We start from the raw sequence: 20551 nt of genomic DNA on the forward strand, positions 1-20551 counted from the left end.
GTATGGACCATCTACAAAGGATCCTTTAAAACAGTCAACCATCTGGTAGTAGTGGGAGAGACATCACCCAATTTTAATTACATTGACTTGCAGTCTGGATCAAATCAACTTTGCCCTGTAGTCTTGGAGCATGTCATCATTACCCATTAGTCTTACAGTTACCTCAACAACAAAGACATCAGCTTTGATGAAGTACATTGTTATAGATAGATAATAGAACACCATTGACAAATCAGTATTTTTATTTGATTTACATAGAGATATAAAAAGCTTGGTCGTCAGTGAACTGTGTAAGGATATAAAGTTAATCAATTGGTTAACTTAATACTGGTGTCAGGAATGTATGATCTCTTGGCTTGAAAAATTAATCTTACAATGTACATATACATGAAAAACCAAACAAAAAACCCAAAACAAAACAAAAGTTTTAACTGAAAAGAAGCCAGAGATTCCAAAAGAAGCCCACCATTGTGAAATAAACATTGGATCAGGTAATTCTGACATTTCCTCTAATCTCTTCAGAGTTCTGTTATACTGACACTTAATAGGGAGTAATTAAAACACATCCTTATAGGCTTATTTTTTGAGATGAAATCCAAAATGGCTGCCTATCTTGTTCTTCAATCTGTACATTGTACATACATTACTCGGGACTAACAGGAAGTGAACAATAATTGTATAATATCCATTTCTTACACTGACTAGTACTTTTACAGAAGCAGCAAGAATGAAGTGAACAGGCACAAATACAAATGTAGAAAAAGTTTAGAGAAAATATGATCGTAAAACTTAAAATCTCCAGATCTAAGTTGGCTGCCTTCATGATATTAACATGAAATTCAAATAAAGGATACTGGGGATGAAGGGAGACTTTTCAAAGTTGAGAAGGAATCATGATAGCCCTTTAACATCTATTTCCTGTCAATCATTTTTGTATTATTGTTCCATCAAAGAAATTCAATAAAAAGTTTCTACAGATCAAATTTGAGAAAGATAAATCCAGTACTTTCTTAGAAATAATAATACAATTTTCACAATTTGTTGTATTGAGAAAGATGAAATGGACTTCAATATACACAGAGTAATATACAGAATGTAAATACCTTGATCGTTATGTATTCAATGGAGTAGATATACATGTATTCAATACAGATCACACAAAAAATGTTACATGTTATTATATCATAAAAATATTGAGCTCTATTTAAATGTGAACTCAGTCCTTTATGTAAATCTACTTTGTTTCACTGGTGCTACATTCTAATAATTTTGTTTACACTTAAAAATTACCGGTATTATGCACAAGATATAAAGTGTCATAAAATACAGCTTTATTATCAAGTACAATGTATTAAACAACACAAGTATCCTTACAAAACTCATACATACAATAAATGTTAATATCAGTTGTACAACATTCAGATTACATTTTCTTGCATATAATTTAATATGTTTACATTCTAAGTACACGACACAAGAGACTGAAAATATGAATACAGAATTTCAAAAAAGATACACTTAATTTTGACTAGTTCAACTAACAGAGTGCTACTTCATAAAGTACCATTTAAAAACATGAATAACAGCAAAATTTTTCTTGAGAACTAGGAACATACTGGTATGTAAATAATACTGTATCAAACACTCAGTTGCACACATAAATATTTTAGTTTCAGCAATTTGATATCATGTTTTGGCTGCTAAATTTACAGAAAGCAAAGTACACCTTTTGGCGCATCATCTTGGAAGCACAAACAAAACAGAAAGGCATGCATAATATCAAGTATTATTCTCATCACTTATTACTGTATATTTCACAGCTCACACCACCTCAGAGGTTATGGACCACCATATAACTGTTTCAGAGCTTTCAGACTCATACAGCTATAACAGAGCTTGTGAACTAGCACACAGCTGTAGCAGAGCTTGCAGACTAGCATAAAGCTGTAGCAAAGCTTGTGAACTGGCATACAGCTGTAGCAGAGCTTGCACACTAGCATACAGCTGTAGCTGAGTTTGTAGACTAGCATACAATTGTAGCAGAGCTTGCGGACTAGCTTACAGCTGTAGCAGAGCTTGTGGACTCGCATACTGCTGTAGCAGAGCTTGCACACTAGCATACAATTGTAGCAGAGCTTGCAGACGTATAATCAGTCAAACAATGCTAGTTCTGGCAATTGGCCACATCCATGCAACAATTATCAAAATCACAAAGACTTTTAATACATCTGCTTGCAAACTTGCAATAAATTCATATCGCCACAAAATAATAAAATTTGTGATCTTTGTTTGAAAATGATAACGTTCCTTGTCAGCACAGAGTTAAAGAGAAATTAGACAGGTTTTTAAGATGCATGATGTAGTTAAACAGTCCGTCAAACCCATTCAGTTTTACCTTTTCTCTAACAATAACGTACAAAGAAACGAGAATCGGTAGACAAATTACATTGTCAATAAGCATGTTCATTACAAAAGACTTGATAAAGACATAATGAGTATTAAGTACAGAGAATTATACATGAGGAATTAATATGATTGATTAGCTTGTAAAATATAACATGTTATATTTGAGACGCTATGGAACACATAGGGAACACCAAAACACAATTAAACAATTTTCTTATTACTTACGCCTGCAATGTGAAAAACATATATTTGTATATAAACAAGATGCCAAATGGACCCGTATCACTCATTTGTCATTCAAGAATGGTTACTACATATCAGCATGATATTTCTTGTTTATCAAAATCATGATTTTTGGATTCATGTTCGTAACTGATAACAAGTTGTTAAAGCTAAATTGATCCTGGATACCAGCTGCCAGGACCACGAAACCAGCTCACTTTTCCTTTAATTAGTTAGTCAAAAAGGTTCTGACTATCTCTCAGCCATTTTGTATTTTTGTCTTTGAATCAAAAGAATAGAAAGAATCAAAAATATAAAGTATGGACAGACAGTAAGAACCCTTTGGATTATTTGGGGAAGGTGAGCTAAAATAAAAAATACCAGATCATTTAGTAAACAAAACAAACATTGACTGCATCAATCACATTTCTTAAATGAAACATAAAGCACATCACTCATGTAAATTACAGACATTATAGATTCTGTTTATCCCATACATAAAATTCCGAGACATCACACCACATCTGTGATGGATTGGTCATATGACCCACACAATACCACCTGTAAATATCACATCCCATCATGCATAATTTCCCCTGCACTTACAGCATATTCCTTCATGATCAATCACCCCAAGATATACACATGTAACACTAATTCAACAGGTGCTTAAATCACACTCTGTTTGTACATGTAAATTATGTAAAAAGAAATATTTCCTATTTCACAAATAAATTTAATCAGCTGTGAGTTACACTTCACTCTCCAGCAAATTATAATCAACAAATCAAGAATAAAAAAAATGTCTGCAATAACAAGACATGTTAACAAAATCACATCGAGGTATATTTCACACTCATCGTCAATGTCACAAGGGCAAAACATAAACAAAATCAAGCTTTTTATCAACCATGGAAAAAGTACAAGGTGAATAAGACCAGGTGTTACAGAAGGGCAAGTATCTGGTGTTTCATTGATGGCAGATTTTTATGTACAGAGTCAATACAGCCTCTATTGGGTATTTACTTTGAGATGAGCAGATTAAGGATGTTATTTATACACATCGTTGAATGAGTATATAAGATAAATGTTTAATGTGTGAAATATCCCTGTAATATCTAACTTTTGAAGTACAGAAGACATGGAATGTTCCACTGTATGTACAAGCATTTAAGATTTACGACATACTTACAATTTAGCTGATGTTCTGTAACATCTTATTTAAAAGCCTGAAATGATTTTTTTTCTCTTTTTCCTGTTTTGTTTTTAAATACTTGCAACTTTGATGAAGACATATTTATCTAAAAGGCTGGATACCATTCTATTTCATTAAGCTCAGGATAGTTTGAAGCTAGCGTGAGCTGAATCCCACTAATGGCCCTCGAAAAGCAGTTTAACATGTGAAAAGTTTATGTGCACAATGACAGACAAAACACTGAACTCTGTAATGTGGCGGTATATGTAATTCAATTTGATGTTCAACATGATTATATTGATATCTACTTCAATGGAATCGCCAAATCAGCATCATGCCTGATATATATGGTAGAAAAGAATGTTATTGTCAGTATTAATGCACAAACCCTGGATCATGGAGGGGATGGGGGTATAGATTTGATTAATTGTTAAGTAGGTAATGGAGAATAGGGAAATTCTCACTCAGATTTGCTTCGTTGAATTTGACAAAATCATTTTGTTTAAAATAAGGAGGAAATGCCCATGATCAGAATGTATAATTTCACTCCTGACCTTGGTAGATAGTGGTAACATTTTACTCCTGACCTTGGTAGATAGTGGTAACATTTCATTCCTGACCTTGGTAGATAGTGGTAACATTTCATTCCTGACCTTGGTAGATAGTGGTAACATTTCATTCCTGACCTAGGTAGATAGTGGTAACATTTCATTCCTGACCTTGGTAGATAGTGGTAACATTTCATTCCTGACCTTGGTAGATAGTGGTAACATTTCATTCCTGACCTAGGTAGATAGTGGTAACATTTCATTCCTGACCTAGGTAGATAGTGGTAACATTTCATTCCTGACTTTGGTAGATAGTGGTAACATGTCATTCCTGACCTTGGTAGATAGTGGTAACATTTCATTCCTGACCTAGGTAGATAGTGGTAACATTTCATTACTGACCTTGGTAGATAGTGGTAACATTTCATTACTGACCTTGGTAGATAGTGGTAACATTTCATTCTTGACCTTGGTAGATAGTTGTAACATTTCATTCCTGACCTTGGTAGATAGTGGTAACATTTCATTCCTGACCTAGGTAGATAATACTATGTACTGGATTCAAATGATCTAGAATGAGTCAATGGTTTTTTTTTCATAATTTCCCACTGGCTTGAGAGTACAAACAGTACAAATCAGCACTCTCAGTTCAATGCCATTCCCCACATCAGACAAAAACTTATTTGAGACTAAGGGGCAAATAAGTTCAACTCATTAGTGTGATCTCAATATGCATGTTTTGATTGATATATGTGAACAAGGCAATAACAGAATTCTTTATTGTTTGATCTATGTAAGCCAGGGTTTGACACAACAGTGGAATACTTTTGGATCTCTGTACCACATCACATGTTCTATGTCTGGTATTGTGTAAATGTGAATCGCTTTTCTCTTGTCTAATGTCCTCAATCCAAACGAGTCCTGCAAGTAAAACTGGAAAAGAAAAGATTTTCATATCAACCATTAAGTAATGTCCGAGACTTTACGACATTGACAAATGTTGTCTGATTCATTTGCCAATGAACAGTTCAGTCAAAGAATATGTTTATATTTCCCAAACTATTTTTGACTCTAATTTGCTTGACATGCGGATTGACAATTTGCTAACACAGTGATTTATCTTATATCTTTAACAATGTAATACATAGAAAATATAACGGCTTCCAATGAAATGACCTATATATTTCATTTGCGTGACAGTATATAATGATATTTTTCATTCACACTAGCAAAGAGATATCTACTGTCTATCATACTGATGAATATACATGATTTTCTATGGTAAAAAGTTCACATCCTCTATAATGGAAGAAATCAGTAAATTTTAGGGTAGAAGCTGATCAAGGATTTTAGATAAATACATTACAGTATTTCCTGCTTTACTCAAACCCTAGGGATGAAAACACTACTGTGCAAGTATCATTCATTCCTTCGTACTGGATTTTAGTGAAAACGTGAACAATATCATCATCTTATGGCTTTGTGACATACCCGCTGTTGTCGCATCTCAACGATATCTTCTGATCCATTGAAGAATCCAAATTGACTACAAAAAAGTTAGATACATTGATACATTACATTATGTCAGTCTTGTAAATGAGTAAATACATTTAACATCAGTGTGGCATACCTGCTCTTTACAGGTAAATACATGTTACATCACTACAGTGTACCTGCACCGTAAACAGGTACAAATGTAAATACATGTAACATCAGTGTGGTTTACCTGAACTTTACACAGGTACAAATGTAAATACATGTAACATCAGTGTGGTTTACCTCCACCGTAAATAGGTACAAATGTAAATACATGTAACATCAGTGTGGTTTACCTGCACCGTAAACAGGTACAAATGTAAATACATGTAACATCAGTGTGGTTTACCTGCTCTTTACATAGGTAAATACATTTAACATCACTATGGTGTACCTGTATCTTTAACAGGTAAATATATTTACATGTAGCATCAGTGTTGTGTGCTGTACTGTACACAGGTAAATAGCAACAGTATGATGTACCTGTCCTGTACACAGGTAAATAACAACAGTATTGTGTACCTGTCCTGTACACAGGTAGACAACATCAGTATTGTGTACCTGTCCTGTACACAGGTAGACAACATCAGTATTGTGTACCTGACCTGTACACAGGTAAACAACATCAGTATTGTGTACCTGTCCTGTACACAGGTAGACAACATCAGTATTGTGTACCTGTCCTGTACACAGGTAGACAACATCAGTATTGTGTACCTGTCCTGTACACAGGTAGACAACATCAGTGTTCCTTTTCTGTACTCTACATTGTATGCCTGTAGTCTGTATATAAATGTACCTGGACTGCCATGGAGTAATCACTTGATCATGAGGTCCACCAATTAGCACTAAGTTCTTCAGTTGCAGAAAATTTTCCTTGTACTCTGTAAATTAACAGAATGCAGAAGATTTAAAAAAAGACTGGTTTTTGAAAGCAAAACTAAGATAGTAAGAAAAAACATCTGATTGAAAACCTAGTCTTCTAACTCTATCTTAAAGTCAAGATCTGTTACCATCACTATTAGATAAAACCACAAACAGTCTTATTTCATTCATGACTCGTTTACTCCAACATACATTAGATTTGAGCTGTAATTGGGTTGAAATCAGCCATAATACTTTGTATTTGTGAAAGATATCTTGTATCCTGTAAGTCAATCTACTAATTGCCTATCATTGTGTACTGATTGAGATTTTTTAAACTACTGGCACATGAAAATACTAACATGCTTGTACTGACAAATTAAAACATAATTTTTCATCCATTAACTTCAATTAAAAAATATCACAAACATCATAAAGGAAATCTGTTTCTTATTCCAACAGAAAATTGAGAGTCACTGTGCAGCTTACAGTAACCAACAGCTAAACAATACCAGTATTTTCAGTTGAAGTAATATAATCTTTCATCCCCTTTGTGGTGAGATAGAGAGATATTAACATGAGGGGGAGGAGGATTAATTTAGTAAACATGAGGCTTGCTCAGTGTTTGCTACTTAACCATCTTTTCCCGAGTGTCAAGCTCACCCATTTCACCAATAAGGAGGCGTTGGTCCTGCTGGTCTTATTAGGTACACGTTTTTGTTGTGCAAGTACTTCGCATTTTGTTTTGACATCACAGACATGAAAGGGTTATTGAGTTCTTGAGGTGACGTCAGTGAATCGTTACTGTAAAATCCTTCTATTGTCCTCACATTTGTGAAAACCTTTATTACCTATATTGTGTTCTGAGTTTGTATCATTGTCCAGCAGTGCCAGGAACACAGATTCATTTCTGTAAAGTTCTTCATGGTGTGGATCTATAAAAAAATTCCATCATGTTATAAATTATAAAATTAATAAAATATAATAATAGGTATTTTTCCATAATAAAAAAATTCACAGTTAACATTATTTAATGTTTTACAATAGTATTAGTAAAGCATCACTTCCATTCACATTGACAGCTGTAAACAGTGTATCTAATACTACATATATGTACATAAAAAGTATTTACCACAGACATTAAAGATACACACCTTAGTCCATTATAGATCTTCACTTTAGTTTATTATAGATATACACTTTAGTCCATGAACATGCTGAACAAACTAGTGATATTAATCACTGTAAATACATGTAGCACCTTGATTGTAACATTCTAGTCAGTAATTAATTGCCAGTGAATATATCTGATTTTTCACAAGTATGTAATAGCAAATTCAGTGTGTATATGTTCTTACCATGCCAATAGTTACCCACAGACCAATGTTGTCCATAACTGGTATAAAAATACCTAAAATGATAAAAAAAAAAACAAGGATCAATTGTACAATTGCTTTAGTATACCTCATTATAAATTATTTTGAGGAAAGGTTCACAAAAACATGTATGATAAAACAAGTATTTTGATCCCCAGTTGGTCATTACTCCATAGCTCTATGCCACTGTCATTAAAGTCACATCACAATTTTTTCTTTGTATAAAACAACACAGATACTGACTTCCTGAAACTTCACATTTGGAAACTTTTATAAAAGTGAATTATAAAGTGTTAAGTAAGTTTTGGGGAGGCAAAAAATTTGTGTTATTTGAGATAACTACTGAGTTATTGGAAAATTTATATTAACATTTTAGTCAATTTTCTACAGATTGCATGTTAAAGGTTGATTTTGGCATTAAGGAAGAGATGGAAGAGGGATTGATAGGAAAGAATGTCTAGTGATAGGAGTATGATGGGGCCAAGTCAGAAGAGGAAGAGGAGGGATCCTATTTTCCACTTATAAAGAACCAGTACCTTTGTAAATCTGTGTTGCAAATCTTTGGAAGTAATATCAGTAGTTTGATAGTGTTTGTTGGTTGTAAGTAAAACTAATTTATATGTGCAGCTATAGCAGCAAGCATTCCTGTTTGACTCTGCCACCAGCAGGAAGGAGGGGTTCGGAGTGTGTGACAGTTTTCACTGTATGTATTAGCAATTATGAGTCAAAAAGTGTGGGATGAGGCACAGAAGAGGAGGCTCCTGACCTTGCATAGTCTCAGTATGTATCAGTTACCGGTAATCAAAAAGTTACATGGTGACAATAATACCATAAAAACAAATTACAAGAGAGAGTCCAATATCTTATGCAGTGATATTTATACTCCTTGCAACAAAGTGCAAGGTAGAGTTAATGTACTGGAATCAGTAAACTGACATACAATAGATAAAATTCTAGATTTTAGTAAGAGGAGATCCATTCAGAAAGACTTGCTATAATATTGACTTCAGGAGAAGTTGCATTCACAAGGAATGTGATGAAGTAATAATATGATTCAATTAAGACTTGATCAGATATAAGGACATAAATCTTTAGCTCACCTGTAAATTTCTTCTTTTATGAAATGTGGAAACAGATACTTCAAATAAGCAGTGTCTGAAAAAAGGTGTAAATAACAAAACACTACTCAGTTAAAGATAACATGGCCATGATGCGCTTGAGGATAAATAAACAAAACACAATATTCCTCTTATTAAGTTAAAGGACATTTAGGTATATTTTTCATATTTCTTGTAATTGTTGTCATTGATATTCAAGAGGCCTATGAGCCACTGCTTAGCACCTTATTAGGGGACAACACTCTTTGAAGAGTTTATTTTGATAACTTTCATGATCAACCAAAGTATCAAACTCATTCTTTTTTTTGTATATATATAATGTAGGAGAAAGAGTGACCTTATAAAAAGTAGGTCAAGGTAATTAATAGGTGTAAATGGGAGAATGTTTCGCATGTAAAAGCACTTTAAAATAAACAAACAATTAGAATAAGATATGAAAATCTAATAAAAAATGAAAAGAAACTAAATAAAACAATAAATGTACTGACCTCCATATTGACCTGCCTGTGGTGAACTCAGGGATATGAATGTGTCAACATTGTGTCTTGTTACAGAGAGTAAACCACGACATATCAATCCGCCTGAAATATATAGTACATTTACTAACACTAGTTTTATTAACAGTCCTAAAACTTTTCCACTTTTCAGTTTCTGAGATTATTGGTAAACTTCGACTGATTTTACATTCATCACCTTTATTTATATCAATTTCAAACTAAAGAAGTTTTACGACTATTTACATTGTATTGTACAGTGTATAACTACCAGTACACTGTAAACATTAGATTCTGGAATTAATTTGTATATAGTGAGAATTTGGATTCTCAGCAGGCTATTTACAGGGGCAGCATTACATACAACATTAACATAAGTAGCTGTCTTGTTGAGCATGGGATGATCAACACTAGAGTATGTGGGATAGGCACTAATTCAGGGTTTTACTTACCAGACTTGATCTAGAAACTTTGCACATATGTAGTAATCTTTGTTGAAACTGAACAATTACAACTGTTTCAGATGGTTGAAATAAAAGAAAAGAGCTTTCATAAAATTTATCACCAAACAAATCTTCATTTAAAACCAAGTCAGAAAACCACTGCTGCATGTTCCCATTTTAATACTGAAGGTGTTTCTTTGTGTCAGGTGTGAAAATTCTGGAGAGATGGTTGTAGGTATTATATTGTGTGACATTATTTGTGAACAACATACTGTGAACTACAAACCTTGTGAGAAGCATAACAAATGAACCCCTTCTGGATGATCCTTCATGATGTCCACAACAATACTCTGTATTTTGTACACCTGGGTCCATAACGGCTGTAAGCTCTCGTAACCATTGAAGGCATCAATAGTTGTCACATTGGTCCCTGGGTGAACCTGTTATTAACAGTTCACAATACTTATCTGTATTATTGTTAGATGTCATCTTATTACATTTCAGAATTTGACATCTATATACATTTACCTGAATTGAGCATGTTTTATATATTTCTTGTGTTGCCAATGAAGTATAAGAAACAGCTTCAGCCAATGTTCTAACTTCATTCCGAAAGCTAAATAATATTAATAAGCATTTCATTATTCATTTATTTCATGGACTCAACAACTGTTATTATAGTCATTGGCCTTTCAGCTGGTAAGAAAAGTTGGAAGCGTGTAGAATGAGAAAAGCAAAATGGTAACATGTATGCTATACCTGTATAAGTTATTTTAAAGACTACACATGTGACTTACTAAAAGATTTACTAAATCTCTGATATCATTTCATTCTGTGATATATTTGTCTTATTATTTATGTTGTCAACTTTTCTTTCATACAATTAATTTGTGATTCTTAATCATGCTGTAAATATTGTATATTTCATATCTGACCACATGAGAGAAGTGTCATTGACTCAATGTGGAGGTAGTGAAAGAAATGGGATATAATCAATTAGCATATTGTAAGACTGCCTGTGCATATACTACCAAAAATCCAGGTCTCTCATGAACAAGCTGCTGAAACAAATCACAGATTTGAAGCATCCTTAAATATATGAATATCCACTAAATTCCATCACAAAGGATCAAAAACAATACCTCAACTTAAGGCACATCGGTCACTGGTTGGTCATAACGTCTATTTACAAAACCAGTCATATATATTTATATGCATTTCCATTAATTGATAAATCGAAACAGCGATTTCAATTTTAAATGTTTGAATTTTCAGCACAAATTTCCTGAACATATTGTCTAAAATTATGTCAATTTTAACACCGATTATCTTTCCAGTGTCGATGATCTTGTTAATCATCGTTACTGGTGACAAGTGACCACAAGGATATTTTAAAATGTAGAATACCTAACCTAAGCTTGTGCATTGTTTCATATGACTGTCAGTTGGATTATAGCCCCAATGTATCAACTTCCCTAGCCGAATAAAGGAAAACGGCCCAAGTCATATGACGAAACGAAAGTAGGCTACATGTATAAATTCACCTGCCTCTCATTGAAGGCCTGCAGCTTACCTTTTCTATGAGATCAATTATTGGTTTTACTTCATCAGATGAAGCAAGAATCCCGTGCATATAAATGACAGGTTTGAAGGACAGACACAGGCTGATAACTTCAAATAACGTCACAAACAGCAGACTATTCATGGTGTCCAAGCTTCACTGTAAGGCAGGATACACTTGGTGATACTATTTACAGTTAGTCAGAGTTTGACTCAGCCTGGTAACTCCTGGTGATCAATACGTTCGATGTAATTGTAACCATTCAAGAGCTGTTCTGTTTTGTTTTTGTTTTCATTATCATAACCCGTGTTTTACTAGTAAATATAAGTATGATGACAATAGCGGGGTAATGATTACACGTTTCAAGGACTATGAGAGAAATTGATACTATTAGAGAGTAAAGAACGACAACTCTGTACAATTTGGTAGCGTTAATGGAAGAGAAGGTGGATTTTAACCCACAAATCATGTTTGACTGTATATAAAATATTTCTCTGAAAACATCTTAATTACATTTATATGTTGTTCCGGCTATGATTTTGACATGGTAAGGAAAAATATGAATATAAGTGTCAATCTCTTATTTCCTGCTTATATGACTGCATTTCGGAAAAATACTTATATGCCATTTTCCGAATAAAAGTTCAAAAAATTTCTCCTCTGATCAGTAACCTTTACATTTTTACATTACGAATTATAGCAAAATGCTTATTTTAAGACGAAAATTAATTATGTCCTTTTTTAGTTGAAATTTAAATCAAATTTTTATCAAAACGATTATTTTGACCATTTTTTTGGGGGGTGTAAGGGGGTGTGAGGGGGGCGCTGTGAGGGTTTGTGTTGAAGGAAATGGGGATGAGTGAGGGTGTGGGGGAGTTAAGGGTCTCTCTGCGTGCGTGCGTGCGTGCGTGTGTGTGTGTGTGTGTGTGTGTGTGTGTGTTGTTGTTGTTTTTTTTTCAGTTGGTGGGAGAGGTATTTCCTATCATCCTAACCTGTTCAAAATATAACCACCGGAACAAACGTTTAATTTTAGAATTTCGGTTCATTTCATACATCCTTAAAGGTTCTAACACAAATAATTATGTTCAGCATGATAAGCATTTCATTATACACACATGCGACACTTACCAGGTATACATGCCTGGCAGATAGGGATGGGTACAAACCATTCCCCATTCAACATATCGTACCTAAAAAGTCAGAATTAAAAGCGAGCAAACATTATCTGAAAGATGATCATTATATATGTTATATTACAAGCTATTGAGCACATTCTGGAACAACGGCCATACATAAAGATTTATATCGAAGTCCGTATTTGACAGTCCCGTGCGTTGCCAGGCCTAAAAGACACTACATTGCTGTAGTTAATACAACCAGATGCGGATCTCGTTCGTGACGAGAATTATCGAGATTCTGTACTCGACTGAGATCGAGGAGCTAAACAAGACGGTTAAGTGCAGCTCTCATCAACAAACAATTGAAAACCATGTAGTCGCTTTGTTTGGATTTTAAACAGATATATCAGACAATATGTCTGTTTATTTCTTCATTATAGGGTTACTTGTTACCCTTTCTGGTCACTTTTCTGAAGGAAATTCACGAACTGAAGGTAAGTCTGCAACACTTGTCACTGACATCTGTTTATAGATATAGTGTGTCACCATATATTTTATAAAGTGTGACATGCTTTCACTTTCCGTGGAAGATTGGCTTAAGGAATTTGTCACATTCTCCATTATTTTTCACTGCAAAAGAGCAAATTGTCGTGTTTCAAGTTACTTTAGTATTGACTTACGATCATATAATATCAATAGTGAAAAATGATCGTGAATAATGAAAGCGCAACAGGATAGGGATGGGGGTCGTTGGCCTGATAAACTTCCATTTTGATATAGCATGGCATGGCTTTCAACAGAAATAACAAAAAGTGTTTAATTTATTTAACATATTGAAAATTGTTCTACATGAAATTGATAAATCTTACAAATAGTTGTTTGAATATTCATACAATTTCCTGGAGATACATTCGTTGGTAGATTTAGAAGTACATCTATCACAATATTTTCACTGTATATCTATTCTTGGACTGACGCATAAACTGACATCTGTAACACTGGAACATCTAAAAACATGTTAATGAAATTTAGCTTATAATTCCATGCCACAGAAGAATAAGCCATTTCATGTTTGCCACTGAAGATGAAAATAATTATATGTTATATACATCTTTGGTTGTCAAGATGACTTCTTTACATCAACATAGTACAGAAAGGTAGTTCAGTTATGATTAATGCTTACTCGTTTATAACAGTTTATAGAATGATATTGAATACTTTTCAGAAATCATTTTTAATGGATTCTGCAAGCACTTTGCACTTAATACATCCTTTTAGCAGGGGACATGTACAAGCATGTGGCGTGTAAAGATCAATGCCCTGATGCAGGACTTGATATAGAATACCAGCCAAAATTAGATTATAGCAGTTTACAGCACTTAATTACTTTGATAGTAGCCATGCTGGTTTATAGACAAGTTTCTATTTATTCATTCACTTAGACATACAAAATGCTTTTAACAAAGGGTAACAATAATTTGCATACCTGAAAGTGGTCAGTATTTTATATACAGTGTGTCACAATAGAAATGTTGTCAGGTACGAGGTCTGAATAGCAACATAATGAGCAAATGTTATATATACAGTACAGTGGGCTTAGTATATACTGGTGGTGATAACTATTTATATATATTTAGGAACTAAAGAGTGAGTTCAATTCATTTCAAAACCTTGCCATGCAACTCCTAAGTCCAAATATCATTATTACTTTCTCAAATCTGTAACAAGTTTTTTGATACATGATGTAAAAATGTTTTGAAATTTTTACCCTAGTCTTCCTCTTAGTATTTTTAAAAAAAGATTGATAAGTCATCAGATGTCATCCAAGTTTCAGTGAATATATTTGGTTGTTGGAGACATGAAGAACAAATACAAAAAGTTGTTTTTATATTAAGAGTTGATCTTCCATAACGTCTGTTTGGCATTTAAATATTATATATGTATTTAATTCTAAGTCTAAATGTGATTTAACAATTCTGTTGACATTAATTCCTAATACACTCAATGCTTTGTTAATTTGTGTTTTATTAAAAGAGAAAAAGATCAAGGTGCTTGGCAAACTAATTATATATGTGATATTACTGATATTAATGTTAGGGTTCTGCATGACTATAAAGTTATGATGTCACTAATGGAAACAGTGGGAATCATCAGCCAATAGCATTCCTCTATACATGAGTAATTACAACAAATTATGGATGTAATTACAATGATAGCGGGTAGTTATATGATAAATAGGATAATTCAACCTTCATATGAAGATACTAACTCTATACCGTTCTCACTGATCATGAATAAAACCAAAGAAGCCAGTTATGAACTATGAACTATGAACTAAGCTGCTAAATATTCCAGACCAACATGTAACACTAAGGACATTAGTGTTACAAACAAACAGTTAAGAAGATGTGTGCAGGGTTTTCCATAATTTTGTTAGTAGTGGGCTATGTAGTGAAAGTAGGAGGCTGGCCTGCCATATACGTGTAGTCGTGTATGGAACATTATTACGGAACTGGATTGATTAAGGCAGCCAAATGATCAAATTGGCCGGCGACCGGCTCTTATGGAAAACCCTGTGTGTGTATTGTCATTGTCACATATGTACCTAACTTTAAGATGTAAAACATGTGTGGAATTGTTCCTGCTTTTGATGAAATTTTTTCTTCAATTTGTACTTAACTCAAAGTAATTCAAATTCTTTTATCCTGGATGATTAGTATTTATTTATTTTTTTTTTAAATTTTCAAAATAAAGAGTGCATCAGTGATACGCAATTTTAATTTAACATTATTGATTGATCACATGGAGAGAAAGTAACGAAATCTACATACAGCTGGGCAGTTACTAGTGACACAATTACATAATAGACATTGCTAGACCTATATAGACAACACTACTAGTGTTACACAAGACTAGAACAGATGTTCCTGTCACAGAGGCTTTGATAACATTGATTAACATTATGTGATATTATCACAGAAGACACATGGTGCCAAACATATATAGATACGTAATTTCTACAGTCCTTATCATTTATGTATAGATACAGTTAAAACCAAAAGAACAAAGGGCCTAGTAACTAAAGCAATTAACTGCTTGCTTCGTTCAATCTCTCACATACATTCCCTGTACAAAGTTCATGTATTTTACGGAAAGTCAAAAATGATTTTTAAAAAAAAAAAAAACGAAACTAAAAATTTTCTTTTGATTTGCTGCTAGAAATGATGAGTTAGTAATTATCATGTTAACATGACATTACTGTCAATCTGTACATGTTACTGTCAGACTGCCCCTAAAAAACACTTTCAGTTTTATCACTCTTTAAAGAGGCATGCAATCTATCCTACTGCACATGTTTCCAGTCTGTCACGCAGACAACAAATTACTTCTCACTTGCTTCACAATTCAAGCAACTGAAAAATTAATAATAAGTTTAACTCATTGAAATTAGAGTCATCCAAACTAAAATTACACAGATGAAGAAGCAAAATAATTGGGACTTTGAAATTATTTTGACTCAAGCAATTTTGAGACAAAAAGGTTCAATTGTATATTCAGGACTTTCATCAGACCCTTGAAAGCATCTCATTCAAGAGATATCTGGAGGAATCAAAGATTATAATACTGATAAGTAAGAAAGATTGAAAGTTGACTGTGTAAACAGACATTGAAATACCTTGCATGAGATATCAGTATATGAAACCAGAAATGTTATCCTATATATGCTTGTAAAATTCAACAGCTGTTGTGTCTCAGGTGGTGCAATAAATTTCTTATTTGAAAATTCACTGTTTATGGTATATGTCCTTGGCATCACTGACTCGGTACAGTAGATCATATACAGCTACCAAGTGATAGTATTTAGGTCTTGTTCAGCAAAGCATTGCACTGATACACATGAAGCTATTGTATACTGAAGTAAAGAATCGTGACAGAGCTCTTTTGTTAGGTACATACGTGTAAGCAGATTAGAAATATTCAGTGAAAGCAATAGAGTAAAACTTGTCTATTCAGTAATTATGAGTTACTTGTGTACTATTACAAAAATGTTTATTCTGTATATATCCCATGCAGCCATGACTAGATGAACCTATCTTTACTTATTGAAACAGATAAATAAAATGTATATATTGAAGATCCATCCAGAAATTCACAGATTTTACCACAAAATGTACCAAAAAAAGATATGATGGATTTTCTGCACTTTGTCGGCACTTATCTTTTATCTCAGTTTTTGACCAATAAAACTTATGAGGGGTAGGGCTTTTGTCCAGGTATTTTGATTCTAAGAATTCAAATATTATTCTTTTAAATCACTTTTTAAAATTTTTTTATTATCTTGTCCTGAAATTGAATCCTCAATCAGTTTCTTATGCTTGGTGCACTTTGTTTTATGAACTAATGAAATGTTGGTATTGTGTTTTCTTCTGTTTTTGATGTGATACATATTCATATTTTCTACCTCTATTTTTATTCCCTTTAAAATCTTGATGTTGATGTCCTCATTCCTTTCCCTTAGCTTTCGTCTTTGAGATTTCCTTTGGCTTTTTATCATGCTGTTCTTGTGCCTTGTAATATTAGTTTTAACCAGTATTGTATGTACTGTATATGAGGCTTGAAATTCTACAAACACATATAGAATTCAGTGGCATTATCATATAATTACTTTTCAACATCATAAGTTAGTATAACACTGCAGTTTTGGATTAAAATATTTCAAGTACCTAAAGTGATGAAACAGATTTCAATAATTCAGTGATTACATACTGCAATATTAGCTGTAAAATAGATTATAAACAGTACTAGGTGGCAGTTTTAAAGTGATATTCTGTCAAATGAAAGCTGATTGTAATATATTTACTAATATATATTTAATACATGTTGTTATATACCACTACATAGTATTATATCAAATCTATCATTCTCCACCGGGAATCATTCCCCGCCAATTGTGTTGACTAATTAAGATTTATAGACATCTTTTATCAGTAATCAGGGTTAGTTTTTTTATATTGGTCACTATGGAAGCACAATATATAGTACTAATTGTGTCATAATGCTTATCCAGACTTCACCGTGTACAGTAGATACGATCTGGTTTTGTCCTCCGAGTCTTCTCGTCCATATATTAATGGGATAATAACAGACAGAATTCCTTTTGTTATCACCATTATGAACGGTTGATGTTATTCATGTGGTTTTGTGATTAATGATATTATTTAGATAATGATGAAACAAAAAACAACACAAATCATATTCTGTCTATATATATTGGCCATATATATGTGAGATAAGTATGATCAATGAAGTAATAACAACTGTATGGACAAATACATAAATTGTGAACATTTTTTAGGCGATCTGCCCCATTATAAAGACACAAAATATAACGTAAGTTAATCACATACCTGGTACATAGAACATAAAACAAAGATGAAGTGGCTTGTAATTGATTCTTTTTATTGCTTATGTCATATAGTGACTATAAATACGGTTACACTTACTTCGGTTGGAAGCACGCAAAGGTTTTAACTGTGGGAGGAAATTGGAGTACCTCAGGAAAACCCACATGATAGGGCAGGTAGCTTTATACCATTTCATATCTGATGAGGGAATTGAACGATAGTCAACCATTGTTAATGGACACGTTAGTAAAAATAAAATACATTTTATAACAGAAAGGTATCAAATTTCCAGCATGGTTAAAAACAATATAATTTGGTTTATCAACTGATATTTCCTAAACTGCTTCAGACATCAAAACATCAAGTTATATTCTATTATAAAAGCTTATTTATGTATCAATGATAATAATAAGTATACATGTCATACTGTTTTTATTATGCTAAGAGCATTTTCAATGCTCTTCAGCATGTTGCTGTCGCCCCTGGCCCTGAGTATCAGTACTTCGTTTTCATTGGTTCATAAATCGAAAGTTTACTCCTACTCCATCTGCCGGACATTACCGTAATCATTGGATTATCGCCCCTACAAGTTGCTGATCCTAGTCATTAAATGAAACAACCTTATCGACATTTTCTTCATTACTTGTACATCAAGAAAACGTTTTGTGTTGTGTATTAATGATAATCAGACATCGAAATTTGTAAATACAGTGACGAAGACTCACGTTTTATGGTGGTAAATTTTGCGAGGCGATGCCAATATGGCGCCTTAACTTTCTTTCCGCGCGATGCATTGTGGGTGTCATATATCTTTCTTTTTTTTTCTTTTTCGAAAATTTTCATCCCGTTTAATACTGTTGAAAACTTTTGAAAATACTGAAATATGTAGTTGAAAATAAGAATGAAACTAAAATAAGAATGATTTAGAGTAGCATAAAATTTTGACGGAAACAGCCGTGGTGCTCTTTGCTGCTGGACCCTGAAAGAAAACGGCGGCAGAAAGAAGATGGCGGGTATTTGATGTAAGTAAGTTTCACTATATATATATATAAGCTGAATTTAAAGTCAATACTTATACTGAACTAGCAATTGCATTTTTTGCAAAATACTCATTTGAAATGATGAGCTATCGCATGTATTGAATTTAGGCTCGACGGCGACGCGCAAGCTGGGCACTGCCGCCATGGCACTTTTTTCAAAATATTTTCAAGACTTTTCCTTTGAAGCAGTATGCATTTGAAAAATGTTATGTAAGCATCTAGCACATTTTTGTTGCTTCCGTAAAGTATTTCAGTGTTTTGAAATAAATTTATTTTTGAATGATCGTGAGTAGCCCAACAGATCGGAAATTAAACAGAAAAAAACTTATCCATAATATTGTACTGTACTACTTACGCTACCTTGAATAGATCTAGGAATCTATCTGTGTAATATATCGATTTTACTTTAAAATATCGGTCACTGTCCGTGCTATTGTAGATCTAGCTCTTTCAAATTTCTGATCGGAGATAATTTATAAGTACCCCAAGTCCAGGGTATGAAATCGTACGGGAACTCTACAGCTATGCCAATTGAAGTTTATATATATAGTTTTAGCTTAAATTTAGTTTTTGTCTTTCTGACATGATGTCTCGTTGATTCTGTTGAAGAGTGATGCATGTGAACGATTACAATATGAAGATTAGGAATAATGAAGATGTCAATTAACATCTGAATCCCGGAAAGTGTTTTAATGAAGATTAGGATAAACCTAGCAAAGTGTTAGGTCCCATTGGTACAATTCTTATTATGCCTGAACTTTTAATATATGTACTGTATTTGTTCATCTCAGAAATTTTAGTATTATGTCAACTGCGTCAACTTTCAGTTCAACACTTGATTCATCAATTTTACACAGCCCTAGGCTCAATATTTGTCATTAATTGTCGACTGTTTTTAAGCATTTTAGAGTTTTGTTTCCATGGTGAATGGAATGAAATGGGATGAATAGTCTAACCAATACCCCTCGAGAGCTTATTAAGACATTGCAGTATTATCACATTGGGCCTTATTAAAAGTCAAATTGAAACTTTAAGAAACTCAAGTGACCGGAAGTACAACAATGAGATGTTGATAATCAATGAAATTGATTAATTGAGAGGACATTGTCTTAGTACAGATAACCAGGCTTTGTAGTGGTTTGTTCAGAACTGTAGTTCTGGTTAAGTAACCATTAATTATGTCCTTTCAGCTACAATGACGTACATTTTTGAAATACCTCTACTG

General features: G+C 33.2%; 2 protein-coding genes across 2 annotated transcripts in view; one reads left to right on the forward strand and one right to left on the reverse strand.

Moving 5' to 3' along the window:
* Nucleotides 1-224: 224 nt before the first annotated feature.
* On the reverse strand, nt 225-11907 carry LOC132546260 (lysosomal thioesterase PPT2-A-like). The gene is made up of 9 exons (XM_060209972.1): nt 11776-11907; nt 10489-10642; nt 9754-9846; nt 9248-9302; nt 8130-8182; nt 7623-7706; nt 6707-6791; nt 5863-5917; nt 225-5304 (listed from the first exon to the last, which is right to left on the reverse strand). Exons 1-9 carry the CDS (start codon nt 11905-11907, stop codon nt 5161-5163), a joined length of 855 nt encoding a protein of 284 aa, XP_060065955.1. The 3' UTR covers nt 225-5160.
* A 1320-nt stretch (nt 11908-13227) lies between these two features.
* Nucleotides 13228-20551, forward strand: part of LOC132546258 (neural proliferation differentiation and control protein 1-like) — a 54627-nt gene continuing 47303 nt past the window's right edge. The window contains exon 1 of the mRNA XM_060209968.1: nt 13228-13375. Within this exon, the coding sequence (XP_060065951.1) occupies nt 13297-13375 (79 nt within the window). The 5' untranslated portion in view covers nt 13228-13296. The remainder of the gene's footprint in view (nt 13376-20551) is intronic.

This window comes from Ylistrum balloti, unplaced genomic scaffold, assembly GCF_031769215.1.
Source record: "Ylistrum balloti isolate Yb309-2 unplaced genomic scaffold, AGI_CSIRO_Ybal_v1 Utg369882, whole genome shotgun sequence".
Classification (NCBI taxonomy): Eukaryota; Metazoa; Mollusca; class Bivalvia; order Pectinida; family Pectinidae; genus Ylistrum; species Ylistrum balloti.

What these genes read in the sequence shown, in the direction of transcription:
- LOC132546260 (XM_060209972.1), bottom strand. Translation starts at nt 11,907, where the DNA reads ATGAATAGTCTGCTGTTTGTGACGTTATTTGAAGTTATCAGCCTGTGT. An exon ending in TTTGTTATGCTTCTCACAAG is followed by an intron (nt 9,847 to 10,488) that starts GTTTGTAGTTCA and finishes TATATATTTCAG; the next exon opens with GCGGATTGATATGTCGTGGT. An exon ending in ATAAAAGAAGAAATTTACAG is followed by an intron (nt 8,183 to 9,247) that starts GTGAGCTAAAGA and finishes TTATCATTTTAG; the next exon opens with GTATTTTTATACCAGTTATG.